At 37.8% G+C, this 23,160-nt stretch overlaps 3 protein-coding genes across 3 annotated transcripts in view; 2 read left to right on the forward strand and 1 right to left on the reverse strand.

Moving 5' to 3' along the window:
* Positions 1-999: 999 nt before the first annotated feature.
* Positions 1,000-6,496, reverse strand: clpp (caseinolytic mitochondrial matrix peptidase proteolytic subunit). The gene is made up of 7 exons (XM_015007633.2): positions 6,391-6,496; positions 4,716-4,817; positions 4,400-4,471; positions 4,223-4,319; positions 3,265-3,452; positions 3,068-3,173; positions 1,000-1,598 (listed from the first exon to the last, which is right to left on the reverse strand). The coding sequence occupies exons 1-7, from the start codon at positions 6,400-6,402 to the stop codon at positions 1,366-1,368; spliced, it is 810 nt and encodes a 269-aa protein (XP_014863119.1). The 5' UTR covers positions 6,403-6,496; the 3' UTR covers positions 1,000-1,365.
* Positions 6,497-7,927: 1,431 nt separating this feature from the next.
* Positions 7,928-13,525, forward strand: LOC106930214 (guanine nucleotide-binding protein G(I)/G(S)/G(O) subunit gamma-5). The gene is made up of 3 exons (XM_015007634.2): positions 7,928-8,121; positions 11,780-11,906; positions 12,279-13,525. Exons 1-2 carry the CDS (start codon positions 8,029-8,031, stop codon positions 11,903-11,905), a joined length of 219 nt encoding a protein of 72 aa, XP_014863120.1. The 5' UTR covers positions 7,928-8,028; the 3' UTR covers position 11,906; positions 12,279-13,525.
* A 369-nt stretch (positions 13,526-13,894) lies between these two features.
* carm1 (coactivator-associated arginine methyltransferase 1) overlaps positions 13,895-23,160 on the forward strand; it is a 39,933-nt gene continuing 30,667 nt past the window's right edge. The window contains exon 1 of the mRNA XM_015012562.2: positions 13,895-14,095. Coding sequence (XP_014868048.2) covers positions 13,954-14,095 — 142 coding nt within the window. The 5' untranslated portion in view covers positions 13,895-13,953. The remainder of the gene's footprint in view (positions 14,096-23,160) is intronic.

The raw sequence follows: 23,160 nt of genomic DNA on the forward strand, positions 1-23,160 counted from the left end.
TTGCTGGTTCACCTTTCCTGGGACACTTCTGCCTTCCACACAATTTTCTGTTAGTATGCTTTGGATACAGAACTCTGTGAACAGCCAGCTTCTTCAGCAATGACTTTGATTGTTTCCTGGACATCTGTCCAGTCCTACTGACCCAGAGTGAGAGACTCAGGAAACCTCAGCAGGTGTTCAGATTTCAATTACTGATTAGGATGTGACATCACGAGTTTTCACTCATCACCTTTTTTCACAATATTCTGATTTTCTGTAAGAGAGTTTTTGAGTTTTCATCATCTGTAAGTCACAATCATCAAAACTCCAAGAAACAAGGAATGTCACTCTGTGTGTGATGATTCTATATAATGTATGAGATTCACTTTGAGATGATGGGCAAGAAATATTGCAATTTTGTGCAATATTCACATTTTTTTAGATGCAGGATAAATTGAGTATTACACTACAGAAGAGCAATATGCTTCACAAAGGAAATATGATAAAAGTGTTTGTTCTTTGGAAGTATTTTGTGGTGAGAACCAAGACACTGCAGGAAACACCAGAAGTCATCCAGCTGCCTTCAGTTTAATCACTGAATGATCATATCATCGTATCAAGACTAAAAACAAACTGAAAACTGAACTGATATGTTCAAAGTTCAGCTAAAAACTGACTGTTCACCTACATCTTCTATTTTCTCTAATTCAGAAATATTCATGTAGAAAAGCTAAAGTTGAGTCACGTTTAATTGTGTTTGAGTCATTATGAAGCATCTGCTACCTGGAGGAGGTCTGGTTATTTATTTCATTCGAGATTTTTTTCTATTCATCGCTGCAAATGGATCACATTTCTCCAAAAATGGAAAAGGAAACGGTGACTGAATATGCAAATGCATTACAATAAAATATGATTTTAAGAAGTAACAAAAACTGTAAGAGTTTTAAAGATCCTACAAAGATTATAAGAGTGTTTTCAGTCAGCAGGGTTCAGAGTCATGGACGGATCAAGCAGACACACTTTGTGGTCAAACTAATGGTCTTTATTAGAAATCTGAATAACAAAGGTTTCCACTCCTGAAGGGATTTTTGGTAGCCATCTTTGTGAAACTCTTGCACACTTCAGGAAGCTCATTAATTGTTTTGTTTTTTCATATACTTTAACAAAAGACTTGATTTGTACCAGACTTGATGAAGAGACTGTAAGCAAGGTGAAAAGGTATTGCTGACGCCTACAGTCAGTCTGGATTATATGGGATTTATTTCATTCACTGGATGAATGAAGTTCTGCTTCTTTCAAAGTATGAGCCTGAGCTACTAGCAGAGCATCCATGGTGGAGAACAGAGACCTAGTAAAGAAAGAGAGAGGCTGGGTTTTGCTCTCAGTTCAGGGTTCTGGTTTGTATGAGGAGGGGGAGCTGGTACCAGGCAGGGCCTGATCTGGGCCAGCAGACTCCAGCTGTGGGGAGGGACTGGGGGGTGATGCTGCTGCTGGTTCCTTCTGGACCAGCTCCGGCTCATCCTGGCCTGCCTGCGGGGGATGCACCAGAACCCGGTCAATCAGCCCAAAGTCCTGAGCCTCCATGGGGCTCATGTAGCGGTCCCTCTCCATCACACTCTCTGAAAGGTGGAAAGAAAACAGCCTCTGTTTACATCAGCCCAGTGAAAACCTGAACTCAAACCTTCACTTAGGTTCTTGTCACACTTTCAGCTGACAGGGTCACTTCAGCATCCATCAGGACCATCCTGTACTAAGCTGGCAGATCAATGAGTTGCAAATTTTATTTGCAAACTTCTAAATCATTTCTCCTCCGCTTCCTAACAATCTTCTCAAAAGAGAAGCATGAAGGAGTTAATTGGAGGACTGCCAAGACTTTTTAATTCAGATTCCCCATATGTCCTCAAATGCATCATCCTCCAGGCAAATCACAAATACCAGTTCATGGCTGTTCACAGAAGCAAAAACATGGAATATTCTGTTAGACAGACAGAAGGGGACAGACCACCTAACTCCACACAGACAGCAGCTGCAAAGAAATCATTGTCATTGAAACAATTTACTAAATGAGATTATAACATGGTCTAGTTATAAAATGTTTGCAAATTTGCACATTTGTGGTTATTTAATAAGCAGATTTGCACTCATTATTGATGAAGGCAAAGTAACTGTTTTATGAACCATCTGTTGGTTTGTAGTTTGGTTTGCATGGTTTTAGTGAGATCTGAATAATGACTTATCACACATGTATTTAATGAAATATTAAACTGGCTTTTCACCACTTCACAATTGTTAAATCATACTTGATTTAACAGATTTTGCAGGTGGAAATGAGCATTGTGTGCTAACCTTGTACCATAAATTGTTTTACATTATCTCTGTGTAAATAAATAAACAGTAATATGACATGGTAGGGAAGTTTGTCATGTTCTATCTAAATTTTTGCAAACATCACAGAGATTTTATTCATTCATTTTCATACGCCATACTCCCTGGTGGGATTGCAAGGGCTGCTGGTGTCTATCTTCAGAGGGTATTGGACGAGAGGCGGGTCACCCTGGACAGACCATCAGTCCATCGCAGGGCAACACAGAGACAGACAAGACAAACAATCATGCACGCGCGCGCGCGCGCGCACACACACACACACACACACACACACACACACACACACACACACACACACACACACACACACACACCTAAGGATAATTTAGAGAGAACAATCAACCTGACAGTGATGTTTTTGGACCGTGGGAGGAATCCAGAGCATGCACAGGGAGAACATGGAAACTCAATGCACAATCATGGGATCACAACCTTCTTGGTGCAAGGCAACAGTGCTACTAATTGTGCCACTGTTCAGCCCAGATTTTATTCAGTTAATCAATTTATGAAAGAACAAGTTTAATTTATCTTACAAGAAACAAGCCTTTAGTTCCATTGAGTAATTTAATCTCTATTTTCACTATTATAGTGTTTACAGTCTCCACAGTCTGTTACTGGCTACATTCAGTGTAGAGTACCCCCCCTTCACCTAAAAGCCTTTATTTCTTCAGGTTCACATCTTCACTAAGCCTCACTAACCTACCTATGGTGTCCAGTGGCTGGCCTGTGTGCTTTGCGTAGATGTTGTTGATTTGTCTCTTCAGCTTCAGGATTTCCTCAGCCTGGATGGCGATGTCTGTGGCCTGGCCCTGGAAACACAGCACTCTGTTAGCTCCATCTTTATTCTAGGTGTCAACTCTCCAGATCTTAGCTCTGATGGGTCTAAACTGGACTGCTTACCCTGGCCCCACCTGAAGGCTGGTGCACCATGATGCGGGCGTTGGGCAGCGAATGCCTCATACCAGTCGTACCTGCAGCCAGGAGAAGGCTGCCCATGCTGGCTGCCTGGCCAACGCACCAGGTAGAGATGGGATTAAGGATATACTGCATGGTGTCATAAATGGCCAGGCCTGCTGTCACCACCCCGCCTTGACAGAAGAGGGAGTATAGGTCAAGATTTAGGACTGACCAGGAAATCCTTCAACACAAACACATTCAGAAAAAGCATGGTGTAGGAATGTGAGTAGCTAAAAATGAAAGTAGACACAGCTGAATAACAGTAGCAATAAGTTTTAAATTTTTTATGAACGCATGTCATTAATATCAATGTGAACTAACGGTGGAGCTGACAGACGAGCTAGTTGTGAGTTAACAATGAGCTAATACTGAGCTAAAATTGGCACTATCGGTGAGATGACAGTGAACTAACAGAAGAGCTAACTGTGAGTTAACAGTGAGCTAATATTGAGCTAACAATGAGCTAATAGTGAAGCTAACTGTGAGTTAACAGCAGAGCTAACTGTGAGTTAACAGCAGAGCTAACTGTGAGTTAACAGTGAGCTAATATTGAGCTAACAATGAGCTAATAGTGAAGCTAACTGTGAGTTAACAGCAGAGCTAACTGTGAGTTAACAGCAGAGCTAACTGTGAGTTAACAGTGAGCTAATATTGAGCTAACAATGAGCTAATAGTGAAGCTAACTGTGAGTTAACAGCAGAGCTAACTGTGAGTTAACAGCAGAGCTAACTGTGAGTTAACAGCAGAGCTAACTGTGAGTTAACAGTGAGCTAATATTGAGCTAACAATTAACTAATAGTGAAGCTAACTGTGAGTTAACAGTGAGCTAATAATGAGCTAATTGTGTAGCTACAAGTGAGGTAACAGTGAGCTAATACTGAGCTAACAGTAAAGCTCCTACCTGGACTGTTGATGTACATGTGGATGGGCTTGTTGTTGCTTTCTGACTGGAGGAAGAGCAGCTGGGCGATGACCAGGCTGGCTATGTTGTCATCAATCTGAGCAATGTAAAAAAGATACTTGATGACAAATTCCTCTGAAAATGTCTTCATATTTTCACCATTACCATAACACTTACAGGACCCATCACACAAATGATTCTTTCTCTCAGGAGGCGAGAGTAGATGTCGTACGCCCGTTCTCCTCTGCCCTAAAACACAGTTAAGTGCTTTTAACGACTTTATCATTGCAACATGTACAACAAACTATTCTGGATATGTGAATTGAGACATTAATTATACAAAACATTTACATAAAATCCCCCAACACTGCAGCACATTTTCAACAAAAGGACTGAAAAAGAGGCCAAGTCAAAGTTAAGAGAAAGTGTCAAAATCCCACAGTGAAGACCACCTTGTTGTGCATTGTGGGTAATCCTTAGTCAGGCTACTCACCGTCTGCTCCACCACTATAGGGATGAGAGGACTCCTCCACACCGGACTGTGGTGGAAAGACCTGCTGACCTTCACAGTCAGACCCCCGATGTTCAACACCCTCTGTCAGACAGAAAACAAGTTTTCATCTTAAGCATGAATAAATACAAAATGAAGATTTAGATTAAAAATGTTAATTTCAACCAATAAGTTTGTTTCAGAAAGGAAATGAGATGGACATCTTTAAAAATAATTCCTCAATGTAAAAGGAGAGTCCATCTGGAAAGCAGTAATTTAGCTGTTTCCATCTTCTAGTTAACATTAATAAAGTGATTCTCAATATTCACTAGAAAAAAAGACAGCATTTAAACCCTTCTTATAACCCAGCAGCTGTACCGGGTTTCCTCTGCTATTCTGATTATGCTTGAGAATAAAGTCGGGCTTTGGCTAGGCCACTCAAAGGATATTTTAAACTTGATCTGCCAGGGGTCTGGACCATTTTGGGCTTATAATAACATTATGTGATGTTTGTGGCTCTAAGTGAAGTTTAGTTAGCTGAACAACGCACAAAAATGGAATAAAGGTTGAAGTCCACTGAACATTTTATTTAGTAAAGAAAGTCACTTCATTTCCTGGCAAGTCAACACAGAGCAGCCACTGCTACAGAAACAGAAGATAAAAACAGATTGAAGCTGTTTAATGGTGATGATTGGATGAAAGCAACATACGGGATGAATGGTGGATTTTGATTGGTCAAGCCGATATTTCTGCATCTCCCATCATCTGGTGCTAGAGATGGTGGGAGATGTAGAGGCGGACATTTTCTCCTTCCATCAGTCTAATGTAATTTGTACATCATTTTTTGTTTTGATAATGAAAGTTTGATAATCTCAGTTTGATCATCCAGCAAACAGGTAAAAACTACAACAAAATATTACATTCTGATTAATTAAAAACTGTTTTTCATTTAAAAGTGGATGTTTAACTAATGATGTGAAATTGCAGCAGATGGATGTGGATGTGACCAGCCAGTCTGATCCAGTCCATGCAAGTGACCTGCACGCCTGGTTGGTTACGGTATTGAAAAACAAAACAAAATAACCAAACAATTCATTCATATTATTTTGCTCTCAACTGCTTTTCATTTCTGATTTAACAATTCACATTAGAAGTGTTGAATCAGAAACAATTCTGATTTAGCAATCAGAACATTCACACCGGAATATAAATTGTTAAATCATATTAACAACTGAAAGTAATGGACCAGCTTTCAGAAACTAAATCAGAGCTATGAGAAAACACGGACATAATGTTTCTCGACTTTATCTGAAAAATAGAGCTTCCAATTACTGCAGTCATTTTTAGAGGTCTGCTAAGAAGTAAGAATATTCATATTTTCAATAAAAAACAGGTTTTGTAGCATATTTGCTGACCGAACATCAGACTTCTTCTCAGTTCTGAACGTAATCAGGATGCGGCTGTCCTGTTGTCCAGACAACAAACAGTGGAGAACAGACACTGCTGCTTTTGCTGCTCAGCTGAGACTGATGGACAGGTCTGGAAGCGGCTGCCTCCTTAAACCAGCTGCCATGCTGCCATGAAGGCGAAGCAACAGCAACAGCTTGACGTGAGCCGCGTTCAGTGGCGCAGCTGTACCCGACACATTGCTGGAACACAAACTGGGTTCTGTACTCACTCGTAACAGCATTCTGGAAGTGTTTTCCAGGTGTAGCCACCTCTACCTGACCCTGCTACACCGGAACCTATTCTTACTCGACCTTTGGTGAGCTCTTTCATCATTTCCGTCTTCTACAGTATTGCTTTGTCGCCACCGTGTGGTGTGAATAGATTCAGTCAGGTTTGGTGGCCTTTCTTTTTCTCTCTCTTTCTATATTTTTTTTCTCTTTCTCGCTCTCTGGTTTTCTTTTTCGTCTTCTTTTATAGAGTTTTACCGAGAACTTGCTTGCATCATAAGCAAGCAAGTTCATTTTGACTGAGATTATATAAGCTAATGATGATGTTATAAAACAGTTGAGAATTTTAACTAATCAGAGAAATGCACCGAAACATTTTAGAATACCTGAATTTGCATAAAATGATGTATTTTTGTCTGCCGAATAACTTCATTTTAAAATATGAAATCAGATAGTTCTTTAGTGGACTTGAGTAATTTCTTGTATGACTAATTTTGACTTTACTTGAGCAAATATTTGTTGAAGTAGTGCAAATCATATTGTTTGCTCTACTCACCTCTGGATTGAGCTATAACTGCTATGGAGCTTATCAGATTTTTGTGAACTATTGTATGAAAACATCTTTGCTCATCTGAGTATCTTATCATTCTGACCTACAGTGCCTATAAAATGTATCCACTTTGTTGGATTTTTTTTACCTTTTCTTTTTTAAACAATCATTTTGTGATGAAAATTAACAACAACAACAACAACAAAATCTTTAATGATAAATTGAAAACAGATTTATTTAATTAAATTAATAGTCCCCCACAACCCCACCTGTGGCAATTTTTAGTTAATGCACCTCTGCCTGCAGTTACTAGATAACATCTACTTTTCACCAACACTGTGTGAGTGGAAGACAATAAACAGAACAACAAACAAACAAAACAAATGAGGAATTAATTCATATAGACAAGAAAATTTGATTCATAATTTCATGTTTTGTTTTCTTGATGAAAAAGTGTGTCAGAATCAAATATTTAATTAAATTTTAAGGTGTTTTAAGGTGACTTTGAGGCAAATAATGCAATCATGTTTGTTATAGTGTAAAAATGAAATCAATGAGGCTGCAGCACACTCCCAGTTAGCTAAAATAGGCTAAAGACTCAATCATCTGTTTAGAAATGTTTTTGATTGAAAAAAATACCCCACAGAAATGAAGGATTTTCAGCTATTGCTCTTATCCCAGTGGCATTATTTCATGACTATAGTTAAGTTGGCAACTAGACAAAAATATCCATCCATTTACTTTTAATTTTCTTTTCTTTTTTTTACTCATCGTTATTATGTCATGAGACATAAAAGATAACCTTATGATAACTTTTAAAAAAGTAATCTTAATAAGAAATACATTGTTTATTTCATATGAATAGGGTTAAAGTATTAAATTTAGCAATGAATTTCCTATATAAATAAATGAAATCATTGATCATGTAATTTAGACGGGGATAGCCTAAAATGTAAACTCTCACGCACAATGTAGGTTTTATTTTGAAAAATTCTACCGGAAGTCCCACAGCTCTCCTACAGTTAGGACTTGGCTCATATGGGTGCAGTTGCCAAGTTTCTATAACTTTCTCTGTTTCTTGAACGCAGTCATGTCGAACAACAGCGCGGCCAACAGCAGTTTAGTCATCGCCCAGAAGGCAGTGAAGCAGCTGCGGCTGGAAGCTAGCGTCCGGCGGATAAAGGTAAGAAAGTCCCGCTTAAGATTTGACTGTGCGCGTGACTCCCGCTCTGGAGCGCATCTTCAGCGAACTTCGGTGCGCGTGATGCTTGTTATTAATCTGGGGATATTTAATATCAGCGTCACTGACTTTTTAAAGTAATTTTACTATAAGTTTTAGTGCCGTCTTAAAACTTATTTTATAAAATTTTAAATGTATGGATGCTATAGATGGATGTTTATGTTAATTTAAAAGTAGATGCAATATAACACAAATACTTTTCCGTAACCGAGTTGAACATCCCACGTATGCGTTCAAAATTACATCTCATTATTTACATTGCAAAGTAATGGGAAAGCGGTATTACTGTATTATTTCTAGGAAATGGCTGCTACAGACAGTTTCCTCTGGGAGTTGAGCACAGTGATAGCTTTGTTGATTGTGCTGCTGTGTGACTGCTGGGATTGTTGGCGGGATACTTATTTTAGAACAGGGGTCAGGCTTGCTTTAAGTATGTGTCCCAAAGAGGGGGTGGAAAGTGAGGGTGAAAAAAACAAAAATAAATCACAGGCATTAGTTAGTCTGAAAATTTTAAGTTGCAGTCCGAATAGAAACTATACTCTGGAAACTTTGAATTGAAGCAAAAACAGTAACATTCTTGTTGACAAGAGAACTAATAAAAATGTTATCAGCAAATGTATATAGCTTAACAGACAATAAAAACAGAAAATGAAATGGACCCCATCAGTACAGTACCTGGGACTGTGTGTAACAGTTTGTGGAACTTCCACTGCATCAACATCTCATCATTGAATGTGCTGCTTTGGTTGAGAGGGTGAGTGTATTGCTTACATAATTAAGCAATTCCTAATTATTGAACAGTGACAACAAAATCACAGTTGTGTAATGAAGTGGCAATGCCAGATATGGTTTTACTTCAACTAAAGAGTGTACAGCAAAACAAACAAACAAAAACCAACAAACAACTAACAATAAAAAAGGCTGATTGGTTAAGGGGCAGTTTGATGCTCCATAACCAGGTGTGACCTGGCAACAAGAATTTGACATTTTCAACAATTTCTAACTAAAGATGATTTCTAAATATGATAATACTTCATATATAATGCTAAATTAAATAGCACTATTATCATCATCACCACTGTTTTTCAAATAATGGAGCACCATCTCACAAAGATAAACTGGTTCAGAGGCACACATCTGTGTGTACGATAAACTAATAGGTTAAACACACCATTCAGGCTGCTTGAGTTCACAACTAACATCAATTGTCAGTATGATTAAGCTTAAATCAAATTCAACTTTACATGTGTCCAGGTAATTTCCTGACCCACAACTCATAACAGGATTCAGTCTGCACAAACAAAAGAGGAAGAGAGGAGCAGTTAGAAGGGCAAGAACAGTAACAGACTAACCTTAACAAAAGTCAGAATGACTTAGCATTCCAGAGTACAGAGGAGATTTTGAGGGGCAAAACGGATACAGAGGGGACGATGTTCAGCAAGGGTTTATGTTCCAGGAGTAGGTCCAAGTGGTTCCTCAACAGAGTGTGGAGGAGCAGACAGCAGGGGACAACAGAGCTGCAGTGGACCACCGTGGAATGGGTGAACAACCAGAGAAAATCTGTCCTGAAGAGGGATGATGTGAAAAGCAACAAAACTTCACCCAGGGAGGCGCTGCGAGCACCAAGAAGAAACTGAAGCTAGGAAGCTGGAAGCTCAGATAAACTTAGGTGAAAATATGGTGCTTGACTCTACTGGAAGAGCTGATCATCAGGTAAAGTTAGGTCATTCAACAGATCCTAAAATCCCCACAGTCGGAAGAGATAATTACAGGCCGATGTGGAATCTGCAGCAGGAGAGCCACACCCTCCAGCAGAAATCCTCTGTTCACTCATATTCACTCCATTCTGTCCTTTAGATGAAATGATTTGCTGAGAGCATTTAAAGGGTCTTATTGGGCAAAGATATCAGTCAGGGCACAACAAAAGACAGTGAAGAAGGGAATCAAGAAGAGGAGTAGATCTGAAACCAATGAAAAGGCAAGAAGAAAATGAAAGGAGCTACAGAAATGTCTAGTGAGTACTGGTGTTTTACATGCAACAGCAATCACCCGCTGTGTTCTTCTCATGGTCCGGTTCTATTAAAGAGTTACAAAACCACAGACTGGCCTGGCTGAAATCCCCTCAAAACTTAGTGAAGGATTGCTTTAATGAATAAAACCAAAGTTCAACTGTTTTTGGCCTTAATTGTAAAAGGCGTATTTGACACTGAAGTAATACTCCAAAACAGGTGTTCACCAAGTCAGAGAAAGTTGTGGCAGCATCATGCTCTGGTGTGGTTTTTTTTTCTGCTTTAGCCAATGTGGAGGAAACCATCAACAGTTTTTTTTATTGCAAACATTCAGGTTTGCAGTATAAGGTGTATTTTTGAAAGCTGAAAATTAAGAGAAATTTTTTTTTTAGCGTTGCCAATAGCCCACTGACTTCTGATAAAACCTAAGCCTATTAGACCTGTAGGATGACCTGGACAGGGCTGGATAGGGCTGTCCACCTGCAGCGTCTAACAGAGCTGGAGCATGTTAGCTATGAAGACGGACAAATGTTCCCAACTCAAGTTTTGCATACTGAAAGATGTACTTAAAAGGACTGGAGACTGTATGTACACTAAAAAGTGCTTCAACAAATTATTAGTCTTAGTTGATGCTGGACAATATGGCTGAAAAATGTGGCATGATAAAAGATGATGTCAATCTATATCTAGAATTATCAACAAGTTTTTTGTTTTAACTATCTGAAATCCTGCCACACTATGGGTATGACCTTTACCGTTTCATCCACTCTGTTTTGTATTTTTAAGCAGTTATGAAGGGAGGCAACCAAAGAGTGATGAGTTGATACCACCAGCCTTGCTTAGCTGCTGTGAAAAGCTGAGCGGCTAAAGCTTGTCCTCTGCCTACATTCCCCAGAATGCTGTGCGATTCTGGATCAGAGTTCAGTGAATATTCTATCTATTGATATTGCTCACGTGCATATTGTCATATATAATAAGTTATTTATTGTCCAGCTGTAGTTTTAGTGTAGGGGCACTAATACTTTTTATGTCATTGCATCTTTTTTCTTGTTCGGCTGAATTGTCCCAAATATAATGTTGTATTCCATAAATGAGAATCTGCTTCGATGAGGCTCTTTTGTCAGATTAAAGCACCTTTTGAAAATAACATTAAAGCAGGTATTAAACTTACTTTCCATTAAGCCCCCAGTATGAAAAGATTTATTATGTACCTGATGCACAATTCTCACCTTAAATGCTGTGTTGTCCTTGGCTGTAAACAGAAATTCATGTTAATTAACAGAAACATCAGTCTGTGCAGAATTAATCTATACAATGTGTGAACTGGGTTACTGAAATCAATTAACTTTAATGAATATTCTAATTTATTGACAATGCACCAGACTAAAGGTGGGCAGATTTATTTTGAGCTACTTTTCTGACCTAAAATCCCTGGAGTTTTAACAAGTTGACGATTTATCTTCATGAACCCGGCTGAGGTGCGAGTGAGGGTTCTGTCCCACACTGGATCAGTTTTAATCACACATCTTACCACCTGAGTGAATATTAATAATCAACAAACAGTCCTCTCTTGTATTTTCTGTATTGTCTAGGTTTCTCAGGCAGCTACAGAACTGAAGACCTTCTGTTTGCAAAATGCTCACAAAGACCCGCTGCTGACCGGGGTTCCCTCCAGTGATAACCCATTCAGGCCTCCCAAGTCATGTGTTCTGCTTTGAGGTGTGTGTGTGTAACGCTCTTTTCCACAAAGAAATATTATTCACACTTTCCTGAAATGTCTTGTTTTCTTCTCACATGATGTTTATTTGATACTTGGTTCATATCCTCGTTCCCTAAACGTCTCATTTGAAAATGTATTTCCTAAAAATCAAATAAAACATGATTCTGTCCAGGACCTTTTCATAGGTTTTGTGTTTTACTGTTACATGGAGATGTCATCTCTGACAAACATGTCATCCAGAATGGGACCACATGAAACATTTTATTCTAGTACAGCAGCAGATCTTTTTACAGTTTTAGAGGGCTTTTTTGTTTTAGGTGTCTTTGGAGATAATAACTTCACAAAAATGTCAATTCATCTTTTATCTGTAGGGCTGCGAAGGAGAGAGGAACAACCAAAGTTTCCTGTGGATTTTAGCAAAGTGTCACTGCCCTTGAAGATAAAGAAGACGACCCCACTGCTTGCAGCTGGTTTTCAGAAGAACTTTTTGACCACAAAAAAAATTTGCAGTGAAGCATAATCCCCAAAAATTCTTTGCATTTCCAAAGCTTTTCCAGAATGAATCTAAAGTTAGATATTGAATTAGGCTCTACTCCTACAAGATTCTGAGACATAAAATACAATATGTTAACATGCTAGAATATTTTTGTTCACTTTGTGAGTTTATTATTCAGCAATAGTTACTTTAGTAGCATTTAAAGTACAGCAACAAATATTTATTTTCCTATTCAAAGTTCTCAGTAATTTAATAGAGTTTGACATGCATTTAGCTAAACAAATGTTTTCTGATCTATTGTAAGCTTTACAGATTTGTCTCTTCATGGAAAGAGATATTTTGTTCACTTATTTTCTGTTGTATTTCAACTGCTTTTTAAATAGTTCTCTGCAATTGTAACATATTAATTCGCTGACTTATAAAGTGCTTTGAAACATCCAAAAAAAGAGACCAAAACACAAAACAATAAAATTGTTACATCGTTACAAGATCACACAGAGAACAAAATGTTAATAATGTTTCTATTGTCAACTAAGTAACAGCATTTGTTAATCATCACAAAATGTCAGATTTGAGCTGTAAATATGACATTGTCATGTTTTCAGGTGCAATGCCACCTGATAACTTTGCACTTGAACAGCAGCTTCACAATGAAACAGTCTGCTGGGCAATCATTTTATACACATTTTTTCAGCAGGAAAATGGAAACTGGTCAGAGTTGGTAGGTGATCGATAAAGCTAAATACAGGGGGAATGCTGGGAGAAAACCAGCTAACACTGCAAGCTGCTTAACACTGGGCCAGAGATTCATCTTCCAGCAGAAAAACAAATACAGCCATAGCTACAATAAAACGGTTTAAAAAAGCATATCCATGTGTTAGAATTGCACAGTCAAAGACTAGACCTAAATGCAATCGTGATTGTACCAAGGCCTGAATATTGATGTTTGCAGTCATTCCACCTAACATGAGTGAGCTTGAAACATTTTGCATACAACAGTTATCAATTTCTGTCCCAGATGTATGACGCTGGTACAGACATACAATAAAAGACTATTTGCAGAAAAATTCTGTTCTACAAAGTATTGTGTTACAAATAAATATGCACACCATGTTTTTCAGACCTGAATTTGTCAAGCATTTTGAAAGCCTATATCCTTTTTATTCCACTTAGCCATTATACATTGCTTCCTGTATAATAAATAATAAAGTCTATGGCTGTAAAATTATCAAACGTGAAGCATTTAGGAAAGAAACTGCTTAATACCAATTTTTATGAATAAGCAAATCTTAATGTATGGTAAAAAAAAAGTACCTATAGATTTATTCTTAGAAATGTTGTTGAATTTGTTTCATTTTAACTTAGTATTAAATGTTAAAGTGACTCAAAAATCTTCGATTAGTTACTTGTGTTTGTGTGCTACCATGATAAGCCCGGTAGGAGGCGCTGTTGAAGCAGCTCATCGGATTGATGGCTGTCCTGCCTCCAGTAGAGAGCACTGCTTGGTTGGACGTGAGCGGCGTCGACCTGCCTCTACTTCCAGATCGAAGATGGCGGTCTCTGTGTTCCGCGGCGTGCGGTTGCTCTCTATCGGAGACGCGAATGGAGACATACAGCGACATTCAGAGCAGCAGCCGCTGCGGCTAGAAGTGAAAACCTCACAAGATGCTGCCCTCATCAATCTCTCCAATGGTGAGTTGGACTGTTTGTTTCTAACAACTGCTCTCTGGAAGGTCGGCCTGATTGAACTGCTAATGCTCAGTGCTAATGTGGCCAGCGGTAGCTTTAGCCAACAAGGAGCTGTTCCATCTTGAGACCACCTCGTTTCCCTTTACTTGTCACGTGGGAAGTAAAGAAAACTAAATATTTTGTAGCTTATTTGGGATTCTGAAGCCTGAACACATTGGGTTTAGGTACCATACAACGAAGTTCACTGCTTGGAATAACGCGGTCAAGAACATGTAGAGTAGTTTAACGATAAGGACGGTTGCTAAATAACGTGAACTAAAACATGCTAGTTAAACAATACCACTAGCCTAGATTTAACAGTGACGTGATAAGCTTACGTGGTTGCATCCATTTAACACCTTTGGTTTTGTTTATTTATATTTTGTCGTAATAGTGTAAGCTGTGTTTTTATAAGTCGGCATGAATCAGTTTTGTTCCCCTGGGAGCCGGGTAGGTAGGAGAGTGCTTAGCTTGAATTAGCCGCTTTGAACTGATTCGCAGCAGAGACCTGGAGATATCACTTATGACCCGCCACTGTGCTCTGCGGTCCGGGCGGCGCTTCGCACTGCGTGGCCTTTATCGGACCGTGGATTTAATGGCACACTCAAACTTTTCATAAGTAGTAGTTTTAAGTTAAAGCTGTAGAGGCACATTTGGTAGCGTAGTCACACTGGGCCCTCATTACTTATGCATTCATCTTTGTTCTCATTGGAACAATGGCTTCATCCCTTGCCCGCCACCTCATGGGTGCCGTGAAGGCAGCATCAGAGCTGCTCTGCACATTTTCCCACTTAATGTAATTCCCCTATTAAAAACAGCAACACACTGCGGCTGTCCAAGTTTACGGTTATGCAAAAAAGAAAAAAAAAAGAAAAAGATTTTAAAAGGTATACTCAGCGCAACATTATTATTATTATGGCGAAAGCCAACGTCAATATATCTGTAGAAATAGACCTAAGATATATTGAAGTCGGTCAATTTAAAATACAATACAAAAGTAAAGGGAATATCAAATGGAGTATGAAAGTTTAAATACGGGAGGAGAACATGAAACCTGTTTGATTTCCATTAAAATAAGACGCAATGAATTTGTGGTGTAAAATGTTGAAAATCAATCCATTAATATATATGTTTATTTTTGATAAATTTCATTAAATAACTGCTTTTCTGTTTCTTGTGGATAAAGTGTCAATTATAAAACATTCTTGAATAAACTTACCAAAATAAATACTGACAAGTTGCATTTCTAGCTAAACTGAAGTAGTTGCATAACCTGTTCCTATTTACATTTAATGTGTTAAAGTTTAGCTTTTTACAACAATGGACCTTACCACAGGGGCCGCGTTTCATTGGCTAATGCCCAGCTACAGTAGTAAACATACTAATGTACATTGTGGACTAGCAGACCGGCAGAAAGTTTTTGCGTCAGGACTCGAAAAAGAATGGTTCTCCACTGTCAGTGGGGTATCTGTTCAGGCGATGTCAGGTATCCTGATCGTATTTGTGGAACTAAAATTCACAGATTTCCAAAATCTGAAACGGGATGCCTTGCTTGGATCAAAGCTTGTGCACGACCGCATTTGCAGCTCAACCGTCGTAGGATCAATAAGAACAAAGGAGTGTGTGCTGGTGTAAGTATTATTGCTTTGCTTTCTTTGTGTTTAGTGAATGAAAAAAAAGAGTCAATAATTAACACATCCATTATGAAAACCTTTTAGCTAAGTACAGCATAATGGCAGTACGATACAACTTCTACACCCTGAAGCCTGTCTGTTACACGGTCTTACTTTAGCTAAACAGATCAATATGCAATGTGTACCGTATCTGACATGCATTAAAGATTTTATTTTACCTGAAAAGGCTTTTTACTAAACTGTAATCGTATTAGCCACGCTAGCACCGAGTACAGTGTGTCAGGCCTAGACACACTCAAACATTTGCCAACAACAGAAATGACTGATTTCGAAAGTAACCCTAAAATCCATGAATGCCCAACTTACCCAGCTTTGCAAGAACAATAGGCATCAGTGATCTTGACCAAAGCTATATTTATGCTTAGGGTGTGAGGATCTGCTGTTTTCCTCATCGACAGGTAGCATTTAGCTGCGACGCGCTCAATGTTGGAGGCATTGCGTGACTCAAACACCTTGATGTCGTCCAAAAAAGATGACATGAACTTGTTTGTTCCCCTGTCCATTGTCGTGGCTGATATTTTGTGAAAATCCGGCAGAAATGCTACGCTAATTAACTCAGAAATACTCTGCAGAGAGTCAGTCGAAGTGAAAGATGCCATGTTTACATAGAAACTAAGCTCCACGAGGCTTTGTTTGTGAGACATGCAGCCACGTGGGATTTTAGGGGGCGTTTCTGGGCGGAGCTTGGTAAGGTCCATTACATGGGATCCCTGAAAGCAGGCTATTTCCTTGGTCTGAATTCTGCACTTAGTTTTTTCCTTATGATCTGCTTAATCAATCCCTTTTTTTAATACTGTGTGCAGGACCGTTCTAGTTGTTCTCAGTTCTTTCTGGATAGTTTTTCATTGATAACTGCATTCATGGGTTGTTTGAGTTCTAAAATTTCTTTATCATGTGAATAAAAATGTTTTTAGCTCTAATTAGCTTTTACGATGGATGGTGTCCTTTTACAACTTAAACCTGCATATCGCCTTCAGAGTGTCTTTAATGAGAATCAGAATCAGTGTGCTGTAATTTCACACAAGTTTCTTATTCCGGCTAAAAAAAAATTTGCAGATTGACGGTGATGAGTCCTGATGGTGAGCTCCTTAGCAAGCGGACGCAGGAGGGAGCGACTTCACGGTTTTAATCAGGCCCACTGTTCTGAAGACCACAGGCTCCACCTGACTCACAACACACACATCCTGACTCGCTCCTGGTGTGTGGAAGACAAATGATTCTGATTAGAAATCACACAAACGCACACATACAACAAAGGCATATTTCCAAGTAGGCCTGTCACAATAACAAATATTGCTGAATGACATTTGTCCTAGAAGTTATTGCAATAAACGATAATAATGTTGTTTTGATGCCATTTTCAAGTAATAATAATGCAGGAACCCGTTCTTACAGATCAGTAGACTTTAAATTCTGTTTAACATTTAGCACTGGAACAGGAAGACATTTTAAATATCCAATATAAATAAACAAATCAGAAACAAGTAAAATGGATACTTTTCCTTGTTGCAAACAAAATTGTCCTTCAAAATAAGGGCTGGTTGAGACCAAGTCGTCAGATTGAAGACTTCTATCATCGGTTTTTTGGTAGAAAATGAGAAATACTATAAATTATGCAGGTGAAAATTGTTTGTTTTAATTTATCATGCAATTAATTGATTTATTGATTATTGTGACAGGCCTGTGTCCAAGTCCTGCTGCTTCACTTGACTTTTACTGTTCAGTGAAAAACAGTAATTGCCCCATTACAGATTTAATCTGTACTTCCTTTTCTGTTGCATGTGAATGTTTCAGATCAACATGTCATAATGACAACCTGAACAGTTTCCACATGAGGATTTTATGTATTAAGGGAAAAAAGGCATCCAAAGACACATGGCCAAACCTGCACCAAGCAACTGGCTGTCAACTTTTGGTGGGAATGTCTGCCAAGGATCACTCTTCTTTGCACAATTGTTTTAATTTGGCCACATTGGGGGGTTTCCCAGTAGGAACAACCTGTTTAAAACGGTATGTAACTTTTACAAATATATGATTTTGACATGTCTGTCAAAATTGTCACCATGTCGAGACAGTATAGAGCAGTGTTTTTCAACATTTTTTAAGTGGAGATACATTATTTTAATTGAAAAAATCTCGAGGCACACCACCAACCAAAAATGTAAACAAAGATACTCTGTAGCCGCCTATATTACATATATAATCATTCTTATCAAAGTCTCTTGCATAGGAATCAAATAAACACAAAAATGTATTTTTTTTATCACATTTTACATTTCTTATTTCAAATTGCACTTAACGATGTGGTCTTAAATTTACAGAAGTTGTAGAAAACTAAATTAGTTTGACCTTGTGGATTAGTTTTTTTTACAAACTAATCCACAAGCATTCTTTAAGTTGGAATACAGAAAATCATTCTTATTCTGAAAGAAGCAGTAATATTTGTTAAAGATTTTACTTCATATTCACTGTTACAATATGAAGAGTTGCATGTACAAAATGTCAATATCTGTATTTTTTACCCACCTAGTGTGAAACCTCTGCATGTTTGGATGAAAACAGCTGATTTCCTGGCAGAAATTGAAGAAAGACAAAGCTCTTCCTCAACAGCTCTCAGTCTCTCTCTGTGTTTAGTTTTTATAGTAGCCAGGCTTGAGAAGCTCACTTCACACAGATATGTTGTGGGAAATGGATCCATGTTCTTTCCAACTACTGCTGAGCTTCACTGTCGTCACAGTCTTGCTAGATACAATGCTCTCACTGCTACCTGTAACATTCATGCATCTCTAATTCTCTTGTTTTAATGCAAAATGCTCTGTACCTACTGCCATCTAGTGGTATGAAAATTACATGATTACACCGCTAGTCAGTGCTACAGCAGAGACACTCGAAGATGGCATTATTTGTAGATAATTAATTGATTTTCAAAAAATCTTTTAAGACCAATTACTGTATTTTCCAGACTATAGAGCGCACCATACTATGAGCTGCACCTTCAAATAAAACAAACAAAAAAAAAACAACAACTGGAAACCGCACTGGGCTATAAGCAGCTGGTATCTCTGCTGCTCTCAGTTTTCCATAAGGACCCAGCAGAGGGCTGCGTCCTAATAAATCTGCTGGATGTATTAAGGATGCAGTCCTCTGTCTCTAAAGCCGAACCATGGTTTCGTTCACCCCGAGTTTACGTGCAGCGGCTCTATTTCCATCCTGTAATGCCAGATCGATACTCCTCAACTTAAAAGCTGCATCATATGTTTGAAAACATATGATGCAGTTTTCAAACTGCATCATATGAGTTTGAAAACATTTGTCATTCATGCCTGTTGCTAGCATGTGCTTGTTCTAAATGAAAATTAGTGCGTTCTTCTTTGATTTACAATTTTGACTTCGAATGATTCACTTCATGCTAAAGAGCCCCCTGGTGGTTGGTAAAAAAAGCCGTCCAGGGCTAAGCCGCATGGTTCAAAGCTTAGGAAAAAAGTAGTGGCTTGTAGTCTGGAAAATACGTACCGTAGGTGAAATTGGATCATTTCCACGGCACACCTGTTGATCACTCACGGCACAGTGGTTGAAAAACACTGGTATAGAGAACAGAATCGTTGGTTCAGAAAGTTCTCCAGGTCCTGAAGCAGTAGCCCCAGATCATCATACAACCAACACCGTGTTTAACTGTTAGTGTGGCGTTCCTTTTTCTGAATTGTTTTCTTGTTTTTATGTCCTATGAGAGGGAATGCTAACATTCCAAAATGTTCAACATCTGACTCGTTAGTCTTTAGGATACATTCCCAAACCGGGCCGTCACGTTGTTTTGGGTCAGGAGTGGCCATTTTGGAAGCCATTTTGCCCCAGTCTCTCTGCCTTATTGTAGGATGGTGAACTCTGACCTTAAATGATGTGAGGCCTGCTGAACTTCCTGTTTGTTTTAGTTGTTGATGTGTTGTCTGCTGTCTGTGGACGCTTCCCCTCTGTTCCATGTTCTCCAGTAGAGATGCTTTTCTCACTGATTCCACATTAATAGATATCAATCATTTTGTTTCCTCATTGAAGTTCTTTGAATCTGGGCACAGTGTGGTGGTTTGAAATCTTGTGACCAACTTCATGTCGTCAGGTGTTAGATTTTTTTAAAAGTGCTTTGTTCAGTCTGTAGGTCTGACGGTACTTAAAATAGAATGGAACCAAAAACATTTTTTATCACACCTAATTTATGATTTCACAAATGGGGCCAAGTATGTTTCTACATTGAACCAGATTGGAATCATCAAACTATGAAGAATGAGCTTCGTAATTTGAAGTTTTCTGTGTTTTCTAAGGTTACCTTTGTCAGATGTTAAAATGAGTTTGACCTGAAAACATTGAAGCATGTGAAACTCCAGATTTCTTGGACTGCTAGCGTTTTGTCCAAAGGTCTGCTGACGCTAGACAGTACAGTCAAAACAATAACACAGTGATGTGTGTCTCTATTTATAGCATCAATGCAGCAAACCTTCACAATAAGAGCCCTTTCCAGGAATAAGGCAGTGTGAACTTCCTATGGCTTTACACATAGCTGTGTTGCAGTAACTTGAATACTTCCTCCACAGGTCAAAGAACGACCATTTAAAATAACCTTATCCTGCTTATTTAAATGTTAGCTGTCTTTAAAGTGATCCATAAGGAGTTGTGTTTTTCTCCTCCTGAATGAGTCCATGTCCTGAAGTTCTGTAGTGACTACAGTTAGAGGAGGAGGGAGGTCTGTGTGGAACATAATTTACACCATCTGTCAGTTTTGACAGATATGAATAATAACTCCATAAAATTTCTTATTTTATTTATTTCAAACATGATGGCACTATAAAATAACAGACATTAACAAGGAATGCAAAAGACACATATTTTTGTACCATAACAATCTTAACATGATGCTGCCATCATACTGGTCATTTGACCGGAGCAGCTTCTACATGTTTGTGCCTTGAGGTAAAATGCAGACAGGACCAGGGCTGGGTGAAATAGACTTAAAGTTTTATCGAGATATTTTGTGGTAATGTTGTGACTATTTAAAATGGCGGATTGACAAAATTGATTAGCTGAAAGTCAGGATTTTGTTGAACAGTTCCACAGTAAATGTAGTGACGTCACAGCCAAGAAAACTTACTAGGGAATAGAGACCAATGAACAGACTGGGAAATTTAAACCAAAAAATATATGAAAATATCTATACAGAACCAGGAGATGAGATAATAAATTAAATTCTTTTGCACCCACAGACATTAAAAGTACATAGAATATGCTCAGTGATTCTTGAGAATAGGGACAAAATGGGTTTTAATTTTCCCATAATTTTTTTTTGTTATTTCTCAACCTTATGTATGCAAATATGACAAATAATGTTTAGGAAATGTAAAGATGCTAAGGTACAGGCTCCCAGTTGCAACATTTTTAAAAAAAAATACATTTTTAATCGACCTGACCTAGAACGTTGTCATCACCATCTGACAAAAATAAATAAAAAATAATTTTTAATGACCCTATTAGTGATATTTTTACTCATTTTACAGACAAATGCTTCTCAAAAAACAAAAGAAATATTTAAAAACAAAAACAACAAAAAGTCCATCTGACGGAGTTGACAGTGCATGACGGAGTTGACACAGAACTGAAGGTGGTGACAAACTAGTGAGTAGAATGAAAAACTTGGTACATGTGAAGTAATGCAATTCATGTAAAATACATTAAAATGAATTAGTTGCACATTTAAGTGAGATTTGACAACAATTTCACCGAAAGAGTCAGAAAAACTCTGATGGAGTTGACATCTGACGGAGTTGAAAAAAAGCCAAACCACCTCAATTTATATGATGTTATTCTGAAGGAGGCCATATTGTAGCTCGTCAGGTCCATGAAATCTTTACATTATACCAAAATTAAGCTCTTATTTCACAAAATTTCATCAAAGTTTTGTAAATTGTCAGTTATGGTGTTGACGCATCATGGTTGTGACAAACAACTTAGGAATTAAACAGAAGAAAAAACTAAATAACATAAGCTAACCAGAGCTAACTAGCCCTCTTAGCAAAGGAAGAGAAAAGACGAAGTCATGGGGTCCTCAGAAGTTCTGGTGCCCCCCAATAATGCCTGATTTTTTTACATTCTTTTCATTTCTGACGGTGTTGACAAAAACTAGGGACAAATTTCAACAGAGTTGGAAAATATGTAAAAATGATTTTTAATTAAATTTGATACCTCTATAATTATTTATATGACTACTTATACTTAATTGTCACAATATATAATTTTAGTACTTCTTTAATTATTTTAAACTATTATAATGTATTGAGTTCTGCTCCTGGACAAGGGCTTTTACAGGCATCATCCACCAACTACAATGTTTAAAATAAAAAAAATATTCAGCAAACACCAGGAAAATATACATTGTTGTTCTCACATGACCCAGGTTAGTTGAGTCAGATATTTGAAAAAATTATATTTTGTGTATATTCAAATTTTGTGCTTTATCCATAGGACCTGTTTTGTCCCCATTCTCAAGAATCACTGTGCTGTAAAGTTTAGTTCACTAAAACTAAAGTTGTTAGAGATAGCTGCAAGTAATGCAGTCCAGGTCTGTTTCATTAGTTTTTAAATTAGTCTGTTCAACCACAACTTAACAGCAGTGTAATTTTTTTATTTTATTATGTTTTTTTTATTTTTATTATTATTATTATTATTGGCTAGCTTTCAGTAAATTTGTATTATTTTGTTATTTTCAGGTTAGGCTGAAACAAAGAATTTGTTTAATAATCAGTTCATTGCGATTAATCAATTAATATCTTGCTAACCGGACTATGCAGACTTAAAAAAGGCCATTTGATGAAAGAGCAGCACACTCAGAACAGTAATTAAGTTCAAACTATCCAAAACATAATATACATTTGATTTAATTTGCTAAATTAATCTGTTCTACTCAGAACTCAAGTGGTAAAAAAAAAAGTAAAAGAAATCTCATATTAGGCACCTTTTGCTATCAATTATTAATCATTAATCCAAAAATGAATCTCCAGATTCTACACTGTACTGATAACACAATAAGAAAGGCCTGACCTTTTCACATGTTGCTATTGTTTTAGCTACAGATCTCTTTATTTTGCTGCAAATAAAGGCAATGTAATGTTCAATTTCTGATTTAGAAAGGGAACTGACTTATTTATTTGCATCTTTTAATGTATTTCTAACACTGTAAAAAAAGGTTTGTGATTAAATTAAAAATCTACAGAATGTGGGAATTTGTTGGATTAATTGATAGAATTTATTACTAAAATTATTGTTAGTTGCAGCCCTAAGAGTGACCCTTATGCT

Source organism: Poecilia mexicana, unplaced genomic scaffold (genome assembly GCF_051168715.1).
Source record: "Poecilia mexicana isolate PSO_F unplaced genomic scaffold, ASM5116871v1 scaffold_8, whole genome shotgun sequence".
NCBI classification, from domain to species: Eukaryota; Metazoa; Chordata; class Actinopteri; order Cyprinodontiformes; family Poeciliidae; genus Poecilia; species Poecilia mexicana.